At 49.4% G+C, this 19273-nt stretch overlaps 1 protein-coding gene across 1 annotated transcript; it reads right to left on the reverse strand.

Moving 5' to 3' along the window:
* Positions 1-1133: 1133 nt before the first annotated feature.
* Positions 1134-19016, reverse strand: PFAS (phosphoribosylformylglycinamidine synthase). The gene is made up of 28 exons (XM_033090521.1): positions 18728-19016; positions 15876-16056; positions 15645-15780; positions 15066-15171; positions 14516-14705; positions 14299-14404; positions 13813-13953; positions 13570-13694; positions 13264-13392; positions 12611-12742; positions 12351-12479; positions 6961-7034; positions 6708-6864; positions 6361-6422; positions 6043-6204; positions 5701-5826; positions 5443-5574; positions 4952-5182; positions 4614-4794; positions 4448-4531; positions 4062-4217; positions 3805-3924; positions 3322-3467; positions 2990-3197; positions 2764-2855; positions 2572-2686; positions 1669-1992; positions 1134-1592 (listed from the first exon to the last, which is right to left on the reverse strand). The coding sequence occupies exons 2-28, from the start codon at positions 16015-16017 to the stop codon at positions 1282-1284; spliced, it is 4017 nt and encodes a 1338-aa protein (XP_032946412.1). The 5' UTR covers positions 16018-16056; positions 18728-19016; the 3' UTR covers positions 1134-1281.
* Between the last annotated feature and the right edge of the window lie 257 nt (positions 19017-19273).

Raw genomic sequence — 19273 nt, forward strand, 5'->3', positions numbered from 1 at the left:
CCCCACTCCTCCCCAGGCCCTGTACATTCTAGGATCTGAGATAACAGTCTCCATTCTCAGGGAAACTTTATTTTTCAGTGTTATTTTATATTAGTTTCAGGTGTACAGCATAGTGATTAGGCATTTAGATAACTTAGAAAGTGATTCCCCAATAAGTCTAGTACCCACCTGGCACCATACATAGTTACATCTCAGGGAAACTTCTTTAATCAAGATGTTGCACTGTTAGGGGCAAATTGACTTGAGTTGTATAGCCAAGGAAGTGACTTTTATACACAGTCCTGTGAGCGAAGGAAGTAATGGGTAGCTGTCAGCAGGAATTCTTGATAATGTTGCTGCCAGGAAATGTGACTGCAGAACAGTGGGAAGCAGATATAGCATGGGTAAGCAAGGCTCCCGGCTCTGTCAGAAGCTGTGTGACCTCTAGGCAATTTAACCTCAAGTCTTCCTTTGTTTAAAAAAAAAAAAAAAAAAAAAAGACATAATTTAGATACATATAAATTGCCTAGCACATGCTTGACTTGTGAGAGGTGCCATATACAGCTATTGTTTTCAATTCTATGAGACATAAACTTCCTGGGGCAGTGACAGTGCTTGACACTCTAGCTAATCACCCAACGTTAACTGACCAAATGAATGAATGCTTAAGTCTCAGTTCTAGAAATGAGTGCTGACCCCTGCTGTCAAGAAGGGAGCTGTTAAATTAGAAGCAAAAATGAAGAATATTGAGTTCAGATGCCAGAGACCCTGTCAGAGAAACTTCTGCAAACAACTGCTTACACACAGTACAATGCTGCATTTTAAACGAGAAATCCAGAAAACTTCTGCTATTTTTCAGATAAGAATGCTAGCTAGCATCCTGACTTGCATGCTTTTGTATGGCCCCACCCCCTAAACCCTAACGATGAGGAAGGGGGCAGAAAACATCCCTCCAAGCCCAGATGAGTGACATGAGGCACGGGGCGTGATTGCTGGGTAAAGGGAAATGGGGCAATGGAAACCCCTCTTCCCCGTGCATCCTAAACTTCCACTGCAGGTTCTTTGCTCTGAACCACATGTCCCTTCCTGCGCTCATGAAGGACAAAACATGTGCCAACAGACGAACCGAAAACAGCATAAGGCAAAAATGGGCAGACTGAAAAAATTACCTGAAGTTTTATTTGGCATTTTGGTCCTTGTCTGTCCAAGACACATTAGGAAATAATAATAGGGTGCTTCTGAGGGGAATGAGGGAGCGGGCAGGGACAAACCATGAGGCCCAGATGAGCCTCCTTGGCCTACTCAGCAGCCGCTTTCCTGAGTCCACTTTCGGGCGTTGATGAAGAGCTGGAGCCATGGGGAGGTGGTCAGAGTGTCGAATGGAGGGGGTCGCCATGCCCACTGCCAAGGCCTCACAGTCCGCTCAGGGTGAGGCATGAGAGCCAGGTGGCGGCCGTCAAGAGAGCAGACACCAGCCACGCCCCCTGGGGACCCATTGGGATTCAGGGGGTACCGTTCTGTGGGGTTCCCATCATCATCTGCCCAGTGCAGTGGAGCTAAGCCCTTGGCCTCGAGCTGGGCTTGGAGTTCCGGAGAAGCAAATGCCATGTAACCTGGGAGGGAGGGAGAAGCGAGTGAGCTAAGTTCCTTCAGGCCACCCACCCACCCCCTGCCTTCCTGGAGCCTGACCTTCCCCGTGGGCGCTCCACACAGGCAGTACGGCGCCCTCCATCCCGCGCAGCATCACGGCCGGCCCGGGGCCCACGCGCACACTGGCCCAGCGAGACTCATAACGTCCAGACAGGTTGTGGCGCAGCAGGAGGCCAGGCTGCGGTGCCCAGGAGTCACGGTCCGTCTCCCCTGCATCCTCATTGGGGTTGCCTCCCACCCAGCCCAGCAGAGCCAGCAACTGACAGCCGTTACACACGCCCAGGCTGAAGGTGTCTGGCCGCTTCCGGAAGCGCCGCAGCTCGGCCCCAGCTTGTACATTAAAGGTCACAGCAGCCGCCCACCCTAGGAGGGAACAGGGAAGTTGGGGTAAGACTTGGAATGAAGCGGTACAGCTCCTTTTGCATCCCATCATGCACTGTTACACTCCTTCAGGACTACACATCCTCTGGGGGGCAAGTGTAAGGGAAAAAATGAGTTTAACTGCTTACATCAGATGTTACTAACGCCTGGGCCAGCCATGGCCTGTGCTGTTTTTGGCTTGGCCAGTACAGCACTTTCAAAATTTTTTATATTCAGCTGACTAACATTTAAAACTAAGATTTCACATAAAAATCTGGATTTTTGGCTTCTATTGAAAAACAAAAAAGATCCGGCCATGCTGAGCCAGCTTTCCATCAGGACAATCCGCTGGAGCAGAGTACCAACTGCCCCTTTAGACAAGACATGTGCCCAGGTTGGCACAGCCCCACCCAGCCACTTGCCTCATTTAAGTTACCTGCAGGCCTTCTGCAGGTAATGACGCACTCACTCTCCACTGGTCTTGTGTAGGTGAGAGGCCAATGCCCATTCAAGGAAGAGGGGAGCTAAGGCACCTCTGTAGTAATGTGTGGTGAGGGAGCGGGCAGAAGCCTGCACACTGACCTTTGGCAGAGCCCAGGACGTCTGCGTAGCTGAAGCCACCCACAAAGGCCACGCCGCGGAATGTGTCCAGCTTGATTGCCCCAGAGCAGAGGTCTTGCATTGTTACATCCCACACCTGGCAGGATAGGGAGGAGAAGTGTCAGAGGACACGGTCCGAGGCCCAGCCCCAGCTCTGCCAGCCACACTGCTCACCTCAAACCCAGCCAAGTGGAAGGCATCAGCCATCTCCCGGTCTCCATTACTGCCCTCCTCTCGCAAGATGGCAACTCGGGGGGTGGGACCACCTGGGGGGAGAAGAAATATCTCTGAGCCAGAAGACTACTCCACACCCTAATCCCCAGAAACCTTTTCTAGGGCGGGCCCGGGTATCCAGGCCCAAGGTGCCCAGGAAGGCAAGCCTTTGCATATACTTCCTCACCAAGTTCATGGGGCAAGGATGCTTTGGGAAAAGTGGGGGGCAGGCAGTAGCTGGGCCCTGTTCGCTCCCTCAAGCCCTTTTCCTCCTCTGCCACACAGCTCGGCTCTGCCTGCAGCCGGTCCAGCTGGAAACTCGTCTCCTCCCAGAGGGCTCGCAGCTGCCCAACAGGCTCCTCCAGAACCACAGCCCCATTCACTGAGACCTGGACCTAGAGGGGGGCAAATCTATCAGAGCCTCACAGCAAGGAAGCCCAATAGCGGCCCCTCTGAGGCTGGCAGAGGAACCACACCTCTCCACCACGTGCTGCTCTTTGCTCTTCCTCATTTCCTCACCATGGCATAGGGCCCAGCCTGGCCCGTGAGGCCCAGCTCCAGGCAGTGGAGACCAGCATCCCGGTAGCGCTTCAACACCTGAGCTACGTCTGGTTCCTGCACCTCCAGTACCAGGCCTGGCTCCTCGGCGAACAGCACAGGCAGCACTGGGAAAACAATGGGGATGGCAGGGTGACTAGGGTGCTGTTAGGGACTCAGAGGTGGAGTTAGGGGGACATGGCCAAGGGGTGAGGGACTGGAGGTAGGGATCAGGGTGGAGTGAGGCCTGGGAATGTGGGACCAAGAATGTGGTGGCATCCGGAGATACAGGAGGTCTCAGAGGCACAGAGCCAGGAACAATGGGTGCTACCTGGCTTAGTGGTCAGAGAAGACAGCAGGGGACCGGGGGAAAGGAGGTGGGGACACTCCATTCTTTCACAGGACATGGAGTCTGCAAAGTGAGGCAGGCAACCCAGGCCTGAGTCTAGACCCTGAGGGCCTCACCATCAACTCCAGGGGCAGGCACATCCACCTCTATCCCACAATTCCCAGCAAAGGCCATCTCTAGCAGGCAGGTGATGAGACCCCCATCGCTGACATCATGGCCTGAGCAGAGGAGGCGGTCTGGAGGAAGGAGGGAAAAGCTCAGTAACCACAGGGTCCAAAACGGCTCCCTCTCGCCCCACCTTCACATGCTTGGCTACCGAATGTCTGCCACACGTTCTGGCTACATGTACCATCTCTCTCAGGGCCTCACTCACCTTTCAGCAGCCCCTGGGTGATGCTGAAGGCACGCACCAAGTTCTCAGGGAGGTCCAGGTTGGGAGGCTGCTCACCAAGCTGAGAGAAGCACTGGGCCAGAGCTGTGCCCCCCAGCCGGTGCTGCCCAGGACTCAGAGGCACATAGAGCAGATGGCCTGGGTAGACAGGGAGGGGTGAGGGGAGATGGATGGCCCAGGAGGACTCCTCCCCATGGTGCTGACGAGCACTGAAGTTCCCAGTAGGTGGTGGGACACTCAGAATACCAGTCCCAAAAGGCACCACAGGCCCAGCGCGGAGACGAGCGGCCCCAGCCTTTACAATGCAGACCCCAAACAATGGACAAGCTCTAAATACACAAAGCAGCGAGGAGGGGAAGATCCCATACCTTTCCCTCCAGGACACTTGAGGTCTGGGGTCACAGTGGCTGTAATGTCTGGACAGAGAGCATAGGCTGAGATGACCAGCGACCCTGTGGAACAAGGAGTAAGAGAATCAGGTGCTAGCCCAGCCCCACAGGTCCTATCCCTCACCCCATGGCCCCCAGACCTCACCAGGAGCCAGCACAGTCTCAGAGCTGACGCGGGCAGCCATGCTGAGGGAGTCCTTGCCACCGTCCACGGCCACACCCAGGGCTGCCATCACTGCAACCATAGCCTCGCAGGCATCGGCCAGAGCTGCACCCTCCCCTGGGAGCTTGGCTGCCCACATCCAGTTCCCACTGCACTTCACATCCTGAGAAGTGGAGACTTGGCATTAGAGGGGAAGAGAGACAGAATCTGTGGTGGGGCAGAGGGGCTGGGACATGAAGGGCAAGAAGGGTAACTGAATGGTGGCTGTGGACGTGTCCCAAAGGCCAGGGGCTGCAGGGCAGAAGCTGTGGGGGACTCACCCGGAGGTCAGTGACTAGAGCAAACATCAGGTTGGTGAGGGCCTCGGCCACGGCCAGCCGAGCAGCGACCTTGGGGTCCAGCAGGCTCTTGATGGGCTGCTCTCCCAGGGCCGTGGCGGCCCCTACAAGCTCCTGGTGACTCAGTGCCACAACTGCCACATCTGCTAGAGGGGTCTGCAGGGGACCGACACACTGCTGCTGTGCCACGAGGCCACTCACGGAGCGGTCCACCTATGGAACCAGATGGGGTTGGCAAGAACACAAGGGACAGGGACACGGGTGGTGGGAGGCCAGGCTCACCCCAAACATGCAGATAAGAGCTCAACTCTGAGGCAGGGGACCAGGCCATCAGGGTGGCTGCCCTGCCCTTGCTACTTCTCCCTCGGGCCTGGTGGACCACACAGCAGTCCCCAAGGGTGGGAGGTCAGGGGTGGGTGAGCTGAGGGAAGGGTACAGAGGTCTGAGGGACAGGGCAGAGGTTGACGAAGGACCTTGTTGGTGAGGTAGCGCTTGCTGGCCACAGCTGGAAGCCTCAGAACCCGTTCTAGAGCCTGGCACACACTCAGCCCAGGGGGCAAGGCCAGAGGTCGCAGCACAGGGAGAGTCCTTTGGAGGAAGAATTCCTGCAACACAGACGACAGTAGAGTTGTGAGCACCTGGGGGAGGGCTGGGCACACAGGTAATAAAAACAAATACGGTAAATGGGCCAGGAAAGCGAGAAACACAGCCTCCCTTCCCACCCCACATACCTTCTGAGGCATCTTGCCCAGCACCCAATCCAGCTCTAGGTCCACAGGGGTTGGGGAAGACATCGGGGGGGCATCTCCCAGGCCATTTCTTCCCACAGGACAGTCCCGATCATCCACCAGCACTATCTACAGACCACAGGGACAGTGCCCAGAGGGAGTGAGACCATGGCCAGCAGCAAGGAGTACTTCAGAAGGCAGGGCAGAAATGTTCTTTCCACCCTGTTTGGCTTCCCCTAGTGAGTCCTAACCCCTCCCACTTCCTACATCCTGTTTCGCACATTATGTTTGCCACTAGCCGTACCCAGGCAGCTCAAGCTGTATCTGCTACTGGGGCCAACTCACTCTCCTATTTCCCGTGATGTTGCCCACAAAGCAAGTTGGGCAGCGTTCCCGGGCGCTGACACGACTCAGGAAGTCCCGGTCTGGGGTCCTCAGCAGAAGTGCATTCGATTCCTGGTACTCAGCCCCCCAGATTTCCAGGGCATTCAGGGTTGGGTCCCCGAGCTGCACACCCGTAGGGGAAGAAGAAAGAGAAGAGTCAGTGGGTACTACTCCCAAGTCTCATATTCTTGCTGGGAGTAGGGGGAAGATGGGTGGGCCAGCTGGGGCTGGCAGGGGTGGGGAGACTTTGATGGCCAGACTTCAGGGGATGAGACCCACCTGGAAGCGGCTGGTGTAAATGATGGCTCCAGCTGGGTCACTCAGCTCCTTTAGGACGTTGCCTGGTGAGAGAGTTGCAGGGAGAGGTGATAATCTGGCCTTGGTCAGCGCCAGGAGATAAAAGGGCAGACCTTGGCGCCCAAACTCTGTGGGTCCCTGTGTGACTCACTGCTGCAGCCTCAGCACCACCTATCCCAGGGCAGCAGGCCCCCACCTCCCAACCTTGAGCCTGTCCAGAATGTACACTGGGTAGAGAATGGGACCCAGAGCTGGGTGGTGTTGCAGATTTTTGATGCCTCTCCACAAACCAAACCTGGCAGATCCCTTGTCCCAGACCCTTCTCTCACCATTGCCACCTGCGCCCTGGTCATGGAGGCTGCAGATGGGGTTTCCCCTAGGGGCCTCCACACAAGCCCGGATCACACGGTTCATCTTCTGTTCCATCTCCGGGTCTCCCCGCTGCACAGCCCCAAAGTCCAGGTCACTGGTGTTGTCTCCCTGCACCTGGGGGAACATATGCGTAGCTCAATTCAGAGGGCCTGGCTGGGCCTGGCAACATCAAAGCTAATAACAAGCGCACCTGCAGCTATTCCTCCTTACCTGTATAGATGAAGCAGCTCCGCCCCCAACTCCAATCCTGTAGACAGGACCTCCAACCTTTACAACATCCATGCCTGCAAGGAAGAAGGGCGGAATCAAACACGAGGGAAGGGACCAGAAGAAGTGTGAGTACAAAGCAGTGTGAGGATAAAGGGAAGCTGATATTAGGGGAGAGCAATGAAAAATACAAATGCACATATCCTTTGATTGGATAAATACACTTTGAGGAATTTATCCTCCAGATTTATTTGCATGGGTACAAAACCACCTATGTCCAAAATGAAACACTAGCATTATTCGTATTGCCAAATTTCGGAAATGATCCAAATGCTAACAACAGAGAACTGACTCAGTTATGACACATCCACACAACGAAACACTAAGCCACCAAAGACAATTACATATGAATATGAGGCAACATGATTTCATCAGCACGAAATGAGCTCCAAGGTAAGGTATAGGAGTACGCACGTGCCTTTACAATAGCACCAGAAGGAATAAAATACTTAGGAATAAACTGTACAATAGAAATGTACGACTGATACACTGAAAATTATAAAATATCTTAGTAGATCTAAATGAATTAAAAGAGATCGCACGTTCATAGAGTGAAAGATTTAATATTGTTCTGATGGCAATACTCCCCAAATTGGTCTGCAGAATCAACACAACCAGCCACCTTTTCCACAGAAATGTATCAGCTGAACCCAAAACTTCTATGGAAATTTGAGGGACCTAGAATAGCCAAAACAACGTTTCTGCTTTTAAAACTTACTAGAAAGCTACAGTAATCAAGATAGTGTAATACTAGCATGTACCGTATTTCCCCGAAAATAAGACCAGGTCTTACATTAATTTTTGCTCCAAAAGATGCATTAGGGATTATTTTCAGGGGATGTCTTAATTTTTTTCATGTACAACAATCTACATTTATTAATGTACAACAATCTACATCTTCTTCTGGAACATCGTCCTAACTCTAAACTCCAAATTCTGGCTTGAATTTCTTGTGACTCCATTTCCTGTAGAACCATTGGCCCCAATCTCTCATGTCCAGCAATAGAGCTCTCCTTAAATGAGCACTTGTCCATGCAGCCTGCTCGTAGTGCATTGTCAACACAGCTGTCAGTGATTTTTTTTTTTACTGGGGAAGGGGTACAGGACTTTATTGGGGAACAGTGCGTACTTCCAGGACTTTTTTCCAAGTCAAGTTGTTGTCCTTTCAATATTAGTTGTGGGGGGTACTGTTCAGCTTCAAGTTGTCCTCTCAGTCTTAGTTGTGGAGGGCGCAGCTCAGCTCCAGGTCCAGTTGCCGTTTCTAGTTGCAGGGGGCACAGCCCATGACCATCCCTTGCAGGAGTCGAACTGGCAACCTTGTGGTTGAAAGGACACACTCCAGCCACCTGGGCCATCCGGGAGGCAGCTCAGCTCAAGGTGCTGTGTTCAATCTTAGTTGCAGGGGGCGCAGCCCACCATCCCTTGCGGGAGTCAAACCGGCAACCTTGTGCTTGAGAGGATGCGCTCCAACCAACTGAGTCATCTGGGAGCTCAACGGCAGCTCAGCTCAAGGTGCCGTGTTCAATCTTAGTTGCAGGGTGCGGAGCCCAACATCCCTTGCGGGACTCGAGGAATTGAACTGGCAACCTTGTGGTCAAGAGCGCACTGGCCCATGTGGGAATCGAACCGGCAGCCTTCAGAGTTAGGAGCATGGAGCTCTTAACCGCCTGAGCCACCGGGCCGGCCCTGTCAGTGATTTTATCCCATGAATTCTTCACCCAAGTCACGACCTCTTGCAGGCTAGGCTTCACAAAAGTTTCCACACTGATTTCTCTCCATTCTATTTTCAATGTAGTCGTTGATTTCCATGCACAAATGGTCCTTGAATGGCTTGTTTATTGCAAAATCAAGAGCCTGGAGATAGGCAGTCATTCCTGCGGGAATCATTATTTGATCTATTCTCTCTGCAAGGAAGTTTTTCATGTCTTTAGCGTGATGGGTACTGGCTGAATCCCAGACTAGTAGACCTCTGTGGCCACCTCTCAAAACAAGTGACAGAGTTAAATTGACCCACTTCCTTATAACTGCTTGTGTGCACCAGGCTTTTTCAGTTTCAAGAACATGAATGCCTGAAACATGTTCAACCTTATCTTTCTGCCCTTAGTGATGATTAGACGTGGGGCTTTCTTTCTATCCAGACAAATTGCCAAAATACAGGTAACATATGCACTTTTGTAACCAGTGGAGGGAATGTAGATTGACAAGGCACCCCTCTGATCAATTGTCATTTGAGATCCTTGGCCCATAAACACTGCAGTTTCACCCATGGCAATAAATGTTGGAGAGTTGGTATTTAGAAAAGTCAATGCCATCAACAAAGGACTTGAATGAAGGTGCACGTTTAATATCTTCAGTATCTTCCAGCTTGAACAATGGTGTCAATCTCAGAGACAGTTCATATTGCTGAAGGAAGTCATCCAGCCAGTGTTGTGATGCTTTGAATTCTTCTGGGGATATTTCTAGCTGTGGTGCCATTGCAAGGGCAAATGCTTGAATATCAGCCCTGTGCACTGACCAAAGCCTTTGCTCTCCCGTCAGCAATCCATTCACAGATGATGTCTTCCAGCTCAGGAAATAATGGTTGCCGACCTGATCCACACTTGCGCTTCTTAGCATTTCCCTCGTCTACCTGTTGACTGAGGTTATCGTAGTCTGCTCACCATTTTCGGACCATTCAGAGTTTCAACTTCCTCTTTTTGCAGAAAACTGTAAGATTCTTGTCCTGGGAGTCTTCCACAATTCCTTTCTTGTACTCGTCAGAATAGCTCTTTCTTTTTGCACTCATCTTGTCTGGGGGTCAAAACATTATTCCCTTTAAATCTACCATTAAATCAAGTGTTAACTGAAGACTTAATGAGACAGGAGTGGCAACAAAAATGATGACAGTTAAGAATGATGCTCCACACAAAAGCGACGAAAAATTGCAGGCACCAAAATTCAGAAAACGTTTCTTTTTCACACCAGTGCATTAAGTACATTCATTACAACACATGACGTATTGAATTATGAAGATTCATATTAGATACAACCACGTCCGTTCATTATCAAGTGCACACGTCATTCGTGCGTTGTGTTTATACTACAACTGGTCATTCGCCAATAAGTCTCAAATTCATCTTTTTACATAGGCGTTTACCTCTCGTCCAAAGGCGCCCACTTGGGTATTTACAAATACTTATGTTATCATTTATTTTAAGCATTAACGTCAACAATATTATTATATTATATATTAATATAATTATTTTATAATTCAATACGTCTGTCATGTGTTGCAATGGATGTACTAAATGTATCCGTCTGGCTGACGATCTTAACCGGGGCTTATTTTTGGGGTAGGGCTTATATTACGAGCATCCTGAAAAATCATGCTAGGGCTTATTTTCCAGTTAGGTCTTATTTTCGGGGAAATACGGTATATACAGATCAATGCATTAGAACTGTTGAGTCCATAAATGAACCCATACATCAATGGCCAACTGATTTTTGACAAGAGTCCCAAGACAATTCAATGGGGTAAGAAAAGTCTTTTCAAAAGGTGGCGTTAGGATAACTAGATGTTCATACATGAAAGGATGAAGTTGGACCCCTACTTGACACTATATATAAAAATTAACTTAAAATGTCACAGACCTAAATGTAAGAGCTAAAAGTTATAAAAATATTATAAGAAAACACGCAAGTAAATCTTTGTGACCTTGGTTTCTTTGTCATGACACTAAAACCACAAGCAACAAAAGAAAAAGCAGATAAATTGTACTTTACCAAAATTAAAATCATTTGTGCTCCAGAGGATATCATGAAGAAAGTAAAAAGACAGCATACAGAATGGAAGAAAATATTTGCAAATCATGTATCCAGAATATATAAAGAACCCTTACACCTCTATTAAAAAAAAGACCAATAACCTAATTTAAAAATAGACAAACAATCTGAATAGATATTGCTCTAAGGAAAATATACAAATAGTCGACAAGCATATGAAATAATGCTCAACATCACTAGTGATTAGGGCAATGCAAATCAAAACCACAATGCGACACCACTTCATAAACGTTATGATGACTACGACCAAAGAGAAAGCTAAGAACAAATGTGGGTGAGGATTTAGAGAAATTGGAACCCTCATACACTGCTGGGGTGGGAGGATATAAAATGGTGCACTGCTTTGGAAAACAGTCTGGCAGTTTTTTAAAAGGTGAATATAGTTCCCATGTGCCCCAGCAATTCCACTCTCAGTCATATACCCAAAAAAAGAATGTAAGTACATAGAAAACTTGTACATGAATGCTGACCGTAGCATTATTGATTAGACAAAAACTGCCTAACAACTGACGAATGGATAAACAAAATGTGATATGTCTATACAATGGAACATAATTCAGCCATAAAAAGGAATGAAGTACTGATATATACTGAAAGATGCATGAACCCTAAAGACACCATGCTAAATGCAAGAAGCCAGACACAAAAGGCCAAATATTGGATGATTCCATTTATATGAAATGTCCAGAATAGGCAAATCCATAGAGACAGAAAGTAGACTAGTGGTTGCCAGAGGCTGAGGAAGGGGGCATGGGGTGTGACTGCTAATGGGTAGAGGGTTTCTTTGTGGAGTGATAAAAATGCTCTGGAATTAGTGGCGATCAATGTACAACTTTGAGAATATACTAAAAACCACTAACTCGTATACTTTTAAAGGGTGAACTTTATGGTACGTGAACTATATCTCAATAATATAGTGATGTGTGCACATATGCTATTTGCTTTTTTTTAAAGGGTCAAATATACATATGGATCTGTTTACATATGCAGGAAGTGTCTCTGATAGAATACAAAAGTGACTAACGCTGGTTACCTCTAGGGAGGGAAATTGGGTGGCTGGAGGTGAGTGGAAGGAGAGTTTTCATTGCAGAACCTTTTCTGCCTTTGAAATTCTGCACCATGTGACTGGGTTAACCTATTTAATACATGGGACCTGGTCTTTATCTCGATTCTACCACAGCACCTAGCACAGAGCCTAGCAAATGACGGGTGCTTGATAAATGTTGCCCAAGTAAACTGAACTAGCAGATAAAGGTCCGTGGCACACAGCAGGTATTGGTGGGCCCCTGCCAGGCAGAAGTAAACAAGTAAGGAGAGAGAGGCACACAGACTGAGATGGTGCCACTGGCATAAAGCCCTGTCCTGGCTTGAAAACCTGTATTAGGGAGAAGAGACATGAGCTGAGGTCAAAAACTAACCACTGAAGTGCCCTCTAAATTCTCCTCTTGCAGCTGCCGTGTGCTGGGGAGAAAGCTGGCTGGACATGGAGAAAGTTGGTGAGCTCTTCTTACCTGGCTCTGGGGGCTCCTTGCTCACATGCTCAGCTTCCATGGACCCAATGCCCCCACTAAACATGATGGGCTTGATCCACTCACGCCGCTGGCCATCTGGGAGCTGGAGGCCGAAAGAACGGGCAAAGCCTAGAGCATGGACATCACAGGGAGAGGGAACGGGGTCCAGTCACCCCGTTTTCTCAGCGCTCACTTGGTCACACACCGCACCCCACCTCTGGGACTAGGTATCTATTATCCCCCACACCCCCCAGCCTCACCGGCCAGCACTGGTTCACCAAACTTGTTGCCATAGTCCGAAGCCCCATTACTGGCCTCAATGGCAACCTCCAGGGGTCGGGCAAAGTTCCCAGGATACTGGAAACTTGGATCTTCCCAGGGCAGACTGTAACCTGGAGGGAAAGAGAAAGTTGGATGGACTGTAAAGATGGAAGACAGAGGTGCCAGTCCTTTGGGAAGAGTCTAAGCTACCGAGGACTACCTGCAGGGGTGGAATGTCCCACTTTAGGAAGTCTTATTGTGGGAAGGTATGAATCATTGGTCTGGCTCCCTACCTCCTGCACCAGCCTTCCTTCTGACTCTTGGGACCAGAGTTCTGAAGCCTTTCTAAGTAATTGGACTTGGGGGCAGGTGGTAGTCATAAGTTCGACCCCGTATCACATTTTCTTGCTGAGTGGATACTAGTTTAATAAAGAAAATTATGGTTCTGCAAAGGCAGTCTGGCAGCCTGGGTCTCCCCAGGCCTATAGGACAGGCCCTATGACCTTGGTCAGTGAAAGGCCATTTACTCTAGAGGCCTCCATCCCAAGGAAAGATGACCCAGGATGACATTTGACCTAAGAGGTAAGTGTTCCGTGCCTGGTAGGACAAGGAATCTGGAAGGAGGGATGGCTATAGAGGAAAAAGATGGGACCTGGAATATGCAGGTTTCCAAAGCAATAGCCAGCAGTGCCAGCCACCACGTGGGCCCCACGGCCCGTGCACTGGACATCTCGGATTCGGCCCCCCGTGCCTGTAGTTGCACCGCTGAAGGGGGCTACTCCTGTGAAGAGAGTGGGGAGAGGTATAGGTACTGAAGATACAAACCCCAGCTCTGACACCCCCTTTAAAAAAAGGACAACGGGCCTACTCGATTGTTTTGCCCAGGCCCAGCCCAGGGGCCTGGGACCTTCACCCTACCTTACACTCTCTGATCTATCCCTCCTGGGACCCAGCTCACCTGTGGGGAAGTTGTGGGTCTCTGCTGTGAAGACAACATGTCTCAGCCCCTTCTGTTGCTGGAAGCAGCTTGGCTGTGTGGGGTCCTCAGGCCGCAGAAATCGGACTTCCCTCCCCTGGATTGCACTGTGGAAAGAGCCGCTCTGGACCTTGCTTCCTTCCTAGGATCTGTGCTTACCCTACCAGGCCCTGGGGCCTTTCCTCCCTTAGACCTGGAGTTACCCCAGACTAGGGCACAGCCTACCTGCTATTATCACAGAACTTGAGGACGTTGTTGGGGTTTGAGGACTCCTGGGTGCTCATGATGGACTCAAACAGCGACTGCGCCACCTTCTGCCCATCCAGGTGAAGCTGGCCTTTGAAGAACCAGTGTCGGCTGTGTTCACTGCAGGGGGTGACACAGGGAGGGGAAGACAGAGTGGAAACATGGGGTCATTTCTCAGGCCTTGCCATGTCTTCTCACCAGCAATTACAGCCAACTTATACTTAGATAGTAAGTCAAAATATGTTCCCATAATCTTCAAATATTCTGTCATTGTGGATTGTCCAGATCCAAAGTGAAGAGAAAACCAAGATTTGAATGTAGACTACTGGATGGATGGGGAGTCCAGGCCTCAAACAGAGTCAAGGAGGCCCGTAAGGCAAGAGAAAGGCATGAAGGCAAGTTCCTAATGGTCTTCCCTTCCAATCGCCACAGGCTTAACATCAGAACGTCCTCTTTCCTCCCCACCTATTGGACTGAGCCAAGTCGAAGGCCTCCACAGTGCTAGGGTTCCGCTGCAGCTCCTGGAAGCGCTTGGTGTAGAAATCCAGGTCCCAGGAGTCTAGGGCCAGACCTAGGAGACAAACCCCCAAAGATCTGACTGTTGGACTCAGGCTACCATTTCCCAGGTCTCAGAACCCCTACTATCCTAGCCTGGGCCTTCCTCCCAGGGACCCCTGCTTACCTAGCTCCTGGTTGGCTTTCTCTAGGGCAGGCCGGCCCTCAGCCAGTATATTGATTGGGCCGTTGAGGGGTGCTGGGATGCTACCAAGGGAGAAGCTCTGGATGGGACAGGGGAAGCGCTGCTCTGTCATCCGGTCATGCAGGGTAGCCAAAGCGATGGCCTCCATCTCAGCTGAAGGGGGGTGGACAAACTAGGGGTGGAGACACACAGAGAGGGTAAGAGGTGGAGAGCTGAAGAACAGACAAAATCCAAGCCATATAAGGCCAGCCCAGCTCCAGCCCATATGGAACCTTTGTCCAGATTATAAAGATGCCCTTTCTAGGCATGATGTCACCATGCACAGATTAGTAAGGGGAGCACAGGCTGGATTTCTGTCCCATTCATTCCTCAACCAGATGCCCTCAGGGAGTGAATAACCTGCAAACAGGGCAGGCCTAAAGCCAGGAGCTCCTCCCCGCTTCTCCCATTATTTGCCTAGAGTTTAGAACCCAATCTCTCATCTCTGGCCCATCTCCCCTTGACCCCCCACCCTGACTGCCTGCCACCTCACCGAGAGCAGGTAGCGCCGGGTAATCTCCACGCGGTCCACAGCCCCCAGCCCAGCGGCCCAGCACACTGACACGATGTTTGTAGATGTTGGGGTGGAGAAGTTCAGCCTGAGGAGCGGGCCAAATGGCTAGGACCTCAGAGCCCCAGCTGAGAAGGTGCATCCTGCCCACTCCTGCTGTCCAATCTCCCATCTCTACGCCCCCCACCACTGGCCTTCAGCCTCGGACCTGGGCACCAAGAAACCTGCTTTCAAAGGTCACTCAAATCTACTAACTGTCCTTCTAGCATCAAAATGATTTGATTTCAACTTCTCAGAATAAAACCTGTTTGACTTCTAGAACACTGGAAACTAGAAGTCTGGGAGCTAGCTCAGTTTTCAAAGGCATTTTCCTACATGGGATGGGGAAGGCATACGCATGGCTTTCTAGGCAGGGAGTAGGACAGAGTAAAGGGAAAACAAATCTCCTCAGGATCACAAGAGGAGGAAGCAAAGGAATGGAAGTGGAAGGGGTGGGCAGTGTGTTTGAAAGAGATTATATGCCTGGAACATGGAAGGAGTTGCCCCCGGGGAAATGCTTGCCTCGGCCCGACCTCCAGCAGAAGATTACTAGAGCCAGGAAGGAGCCAGGATTTCTGAGAAACATCATCCTGCAACAAGGGGCAGCCAAACAGCCACGTCAACTTCTTCATCTCCTTAGCAGTTGGGAGGGATTCAGCTGCAGGGAAACAGGCCATGGGTACCTTGAGATACCTTGAGACACTGCCCCTGGCACTGGGGTACCTCCCTCAAGAAGCCAATAGCTGGCCCAACCTGTCCAGTTCACATTGTAGCACAGCTCGGTCTTGACACTCTGCAGTTCTGGCAGTTTCCCCTGCAGCTTCCTTCGAGAGTGGCCAAAGGCTGCACCCTCATGGCCAGAGGGACGGACATAGAAATGAAGGACTGAGGACATCTCTTCAGGTGTCCCTTGCTGGAGAGATGAGTTAGGTTCCTGAAAAGCAACATTAACGGTTATCTGTTGAACCAATTTCAAGTTCCAAGGACAGTTGAGGCTTTGGAAGCATTAGGGATTGGTAGGGAAAGTAATAGGGGGATTCAGAGAAACAAGGTAACCTGAAAATGTCACCTTGAGGATTTTAACTAATCCTATAAACTGTGGGTTTTAGTGATGTGGGACCGGGGTACACAGGTACATTCTTGACACGTGGTCCTTGTGCACCTGCACTTTGCGGGTCCCCAGGCAAGTTCTTAGAAACACAACTGTGGACAAGACAAACACCACTTCTGCCCTCGTAGTTTACATTTTATTGAGGGAGACAGGCAAGTACCCACACATTTCAAGACCACTGTGATTAAGGCCAAGGGATTATAGGTGCCAACCTAGCACTTTAGGAGTTGGGAAAGACTTCCTAGGAAAAATAGCATCTAAGCATAAACCTGGAGGATGAGCTGCTCTGGGCCTGGCTGGTGACGTCAAACGATATTAGGTTGGTGCAAAAGTAATTGTGGTTTAAAAAGTTAAAAATAATTGCAAAAACCGCAATTACTTTTGCACCAACCTAACAGTTCCTTTACTTCAGTGTTTCAAAATATCATGTCCCTGCTCAAGGTCAATCCAAAGCCTTTAGCCTGAAATTCAAAGGCTCTCCACATCTATCCCCAACCACCTTTCCAACTTCTGATCCCTTTGCTTCTCAGCAGGACCCTAGCTTTACTAGCCAAACCCTGCCTGGCCTCCTCTCCATTCCTTTGCCCCCTCCTAGAACCTCTATGCTTACTCCCATTCTATCCAAAGCCTCCCCATTCTTCAAGGTGAGTACAGGTCTCACCAATTCTGGGAAGCTCTCCTCCCTGCCCAGTGCTCAGGGCTTCTAATCTGTGCCATTCATTCAGCTGATCATGCACACAGGGGCTCACAGACGTATACGACCTCTTCCCAAGGAACCATGAGGAAGGGAAGCTCACTGCCTCACTTCACCTGAACAACTAACTCACAGGCACCTCAAACCTAACTTACTCAAAGCTGAATTTGACTACTCTGTCAAAGTCACCAAGGATTACAATGTTGCCAATCCAGTGGTCACTTAACTTCTTATCTTACTCAACCTCTCAGCAGTATTTGACTTATTCATTCCCTACTTCTTGAAACACCCTCCTCTCTTGGCTTCAACTACACCACTCTCCTGATATTCCTCTACCTTCCTGTTGCTACTTCTCAGTCACCTGTGCTGGCTCCTATTCTTCTGATCTACCTCTAAATGTTGGGTGCCCGGGGCTCTGTCCTTCATTCTCTTCCCTCTACCTGCTCTTCCTAAGTGACCTCATCCAGACCCGTGGCTTTAAATACCATCCAATAGACTGAACCAATGAAATTGCTGGCATTCAACCATTTTTAACCAAAAATGGCAATTTCACACAATTCAAGTTAACATCTGCCAAGGGATTCTATAACTTTATTCAACCCTGACTCTCCCTGAAACTCCAAACTAGTACATTCAAATGTTTACATGACATCTCCACATAAAGAGATGGAGAAGACTGGAAGAACAGCTGGTCTGGAGAAATGATAAATCAAAATTTCTGTTTTGGCTCAGACATTCTACCATCCCAGTCTTCTCCATCTCAACACGATCATCCATTTGGTCACTCAAGCCAAAAACACTGCAGTCAACCTTAATTCTTCTTTCCCTGAACTCTCTCTATACCCGATCCATCAGCAAATTCATTTCCAAACATATCCCAAATCTGGCCACATCCTTTCATCTTTGCTACTACCATCATTCTAATGCAAGTCACCACCATCACTCACTTGATGTAATGCACGGGCCTTCTGACCAGTACCCAGTTCAACTCCTGCCACAATCCACTTGCCACATGTCAGCATAAATGAGATCATGGCTTTTCATTACACATGGTATAACATTCCAACTCAGTACCTTCGCTTACCTGGTCTGGCCACAGCCTACCTTTCCAACACTATCTCATGCCACTATCCATCTCACCCAGAATGCACCACCTCACTGACTCCTTTTCTATTCCTCTAACTTGCCAAGTTCCGTTCCCATAGGCATTTTTCTCACCTTGACACTTGCATGGCTAGCTCTGTCTTGTTATTTAGATTTCAGGAGAACTGCACTTTCTTGGAAAAGATTTCCTTGACCAACTGCTCTGAAGTACCGTGTTCCCCCGAAAATAAGACCGGGTCTTATACCGTACTTCTCCAAAAATAAAATTAATTTTTTGCTCCAAGACACATTAAGGCATATTTTCAGGGTATGTCTTATTTTTTCATGTACGACAATCTACATTTATTCAAATACATTCATGTCATCTTCTGGAACATCGTTATAACGTACTAAAGGAGTCCGTCTGGCTGACCTTAACTGTGGCTTGTTTTTGGGGTAGGTCTTATTTTTGGGGAAACACGGTAGCCACTATCAGATGGCCCTATTTTAATTTCCTATATAGTACTTACCGCTATCTGGCATTTTATTTTTAGCTCTATCTTCCCCATTAGAACAAAATCTCCATGTGGGTATGGACTGTAGCTGTTTTATCACCATTGGATTACCAAGGCTTAGAACAAAACCTCAGGCTTAGAAAGGGAAAAAAATCTAAAATTCATTGACTGACTGAATGAACTCTCGATTTCCATCACTCACCAGCCCCTCCCGTCTTTCAGGCCAGGCATCATTTCAGTAAACGGTACTTCTGCCAGGTCAGTCCATCCTGATCCCTCCATTCCACACCACGCTGATCACACTTTCTAAAGTTAGGCCCCTCACAATAGTCCTCCATACCATAATTCCTTCACAGGAATGATCACATCCTGAAATCACTTTATTAGACCACTTGATTTTCGTGTATCATTCCCAGTGAAATAAAAACTCCAAGAACGCAGGGACAGAGTTGTCTACATCAGGGCTGTATCCCCAACGACTTGCATGGTGCCTGAAATAAAGTAGGGGATCGACAGATTTTGTTGTTGTGGTTGGGGATAAGTTTGCGTAGGGTCTCCTCTGCCGGGGGCCCAATAGATGCTTGCATTAAAGCAAGCCGGCGGGAACCAGACCGACGCAGATCGGCCTCGTGGGGATACTGAAGCCGCCTGGATCAGGCCTGGAGTGGGTGGTGAAGGGGTGCAGCAAACAAGGGGTTCCTGCTTTAAATGTATTAAAATTTAATAAATTTTAGTCATACGCACGTGA

This window comes from Rhinolophus ferrumequinum, chromosome 21 (genome assembly GCF_004115265.2).
Source record: "Rhinolophus ferrumequinum isolate MPI-CBG mRhiFer1 chromosome 21, mRhiFer1_v1.p, whole genome shotgun sequence".
NCBI classification, from domain to species: Eukaryota; Metazoa; Chordata; class Mammalia; order Chiroptera; family Rhinolophidae; genus Rhinolophus; species Rhinolophus ferrumequinum.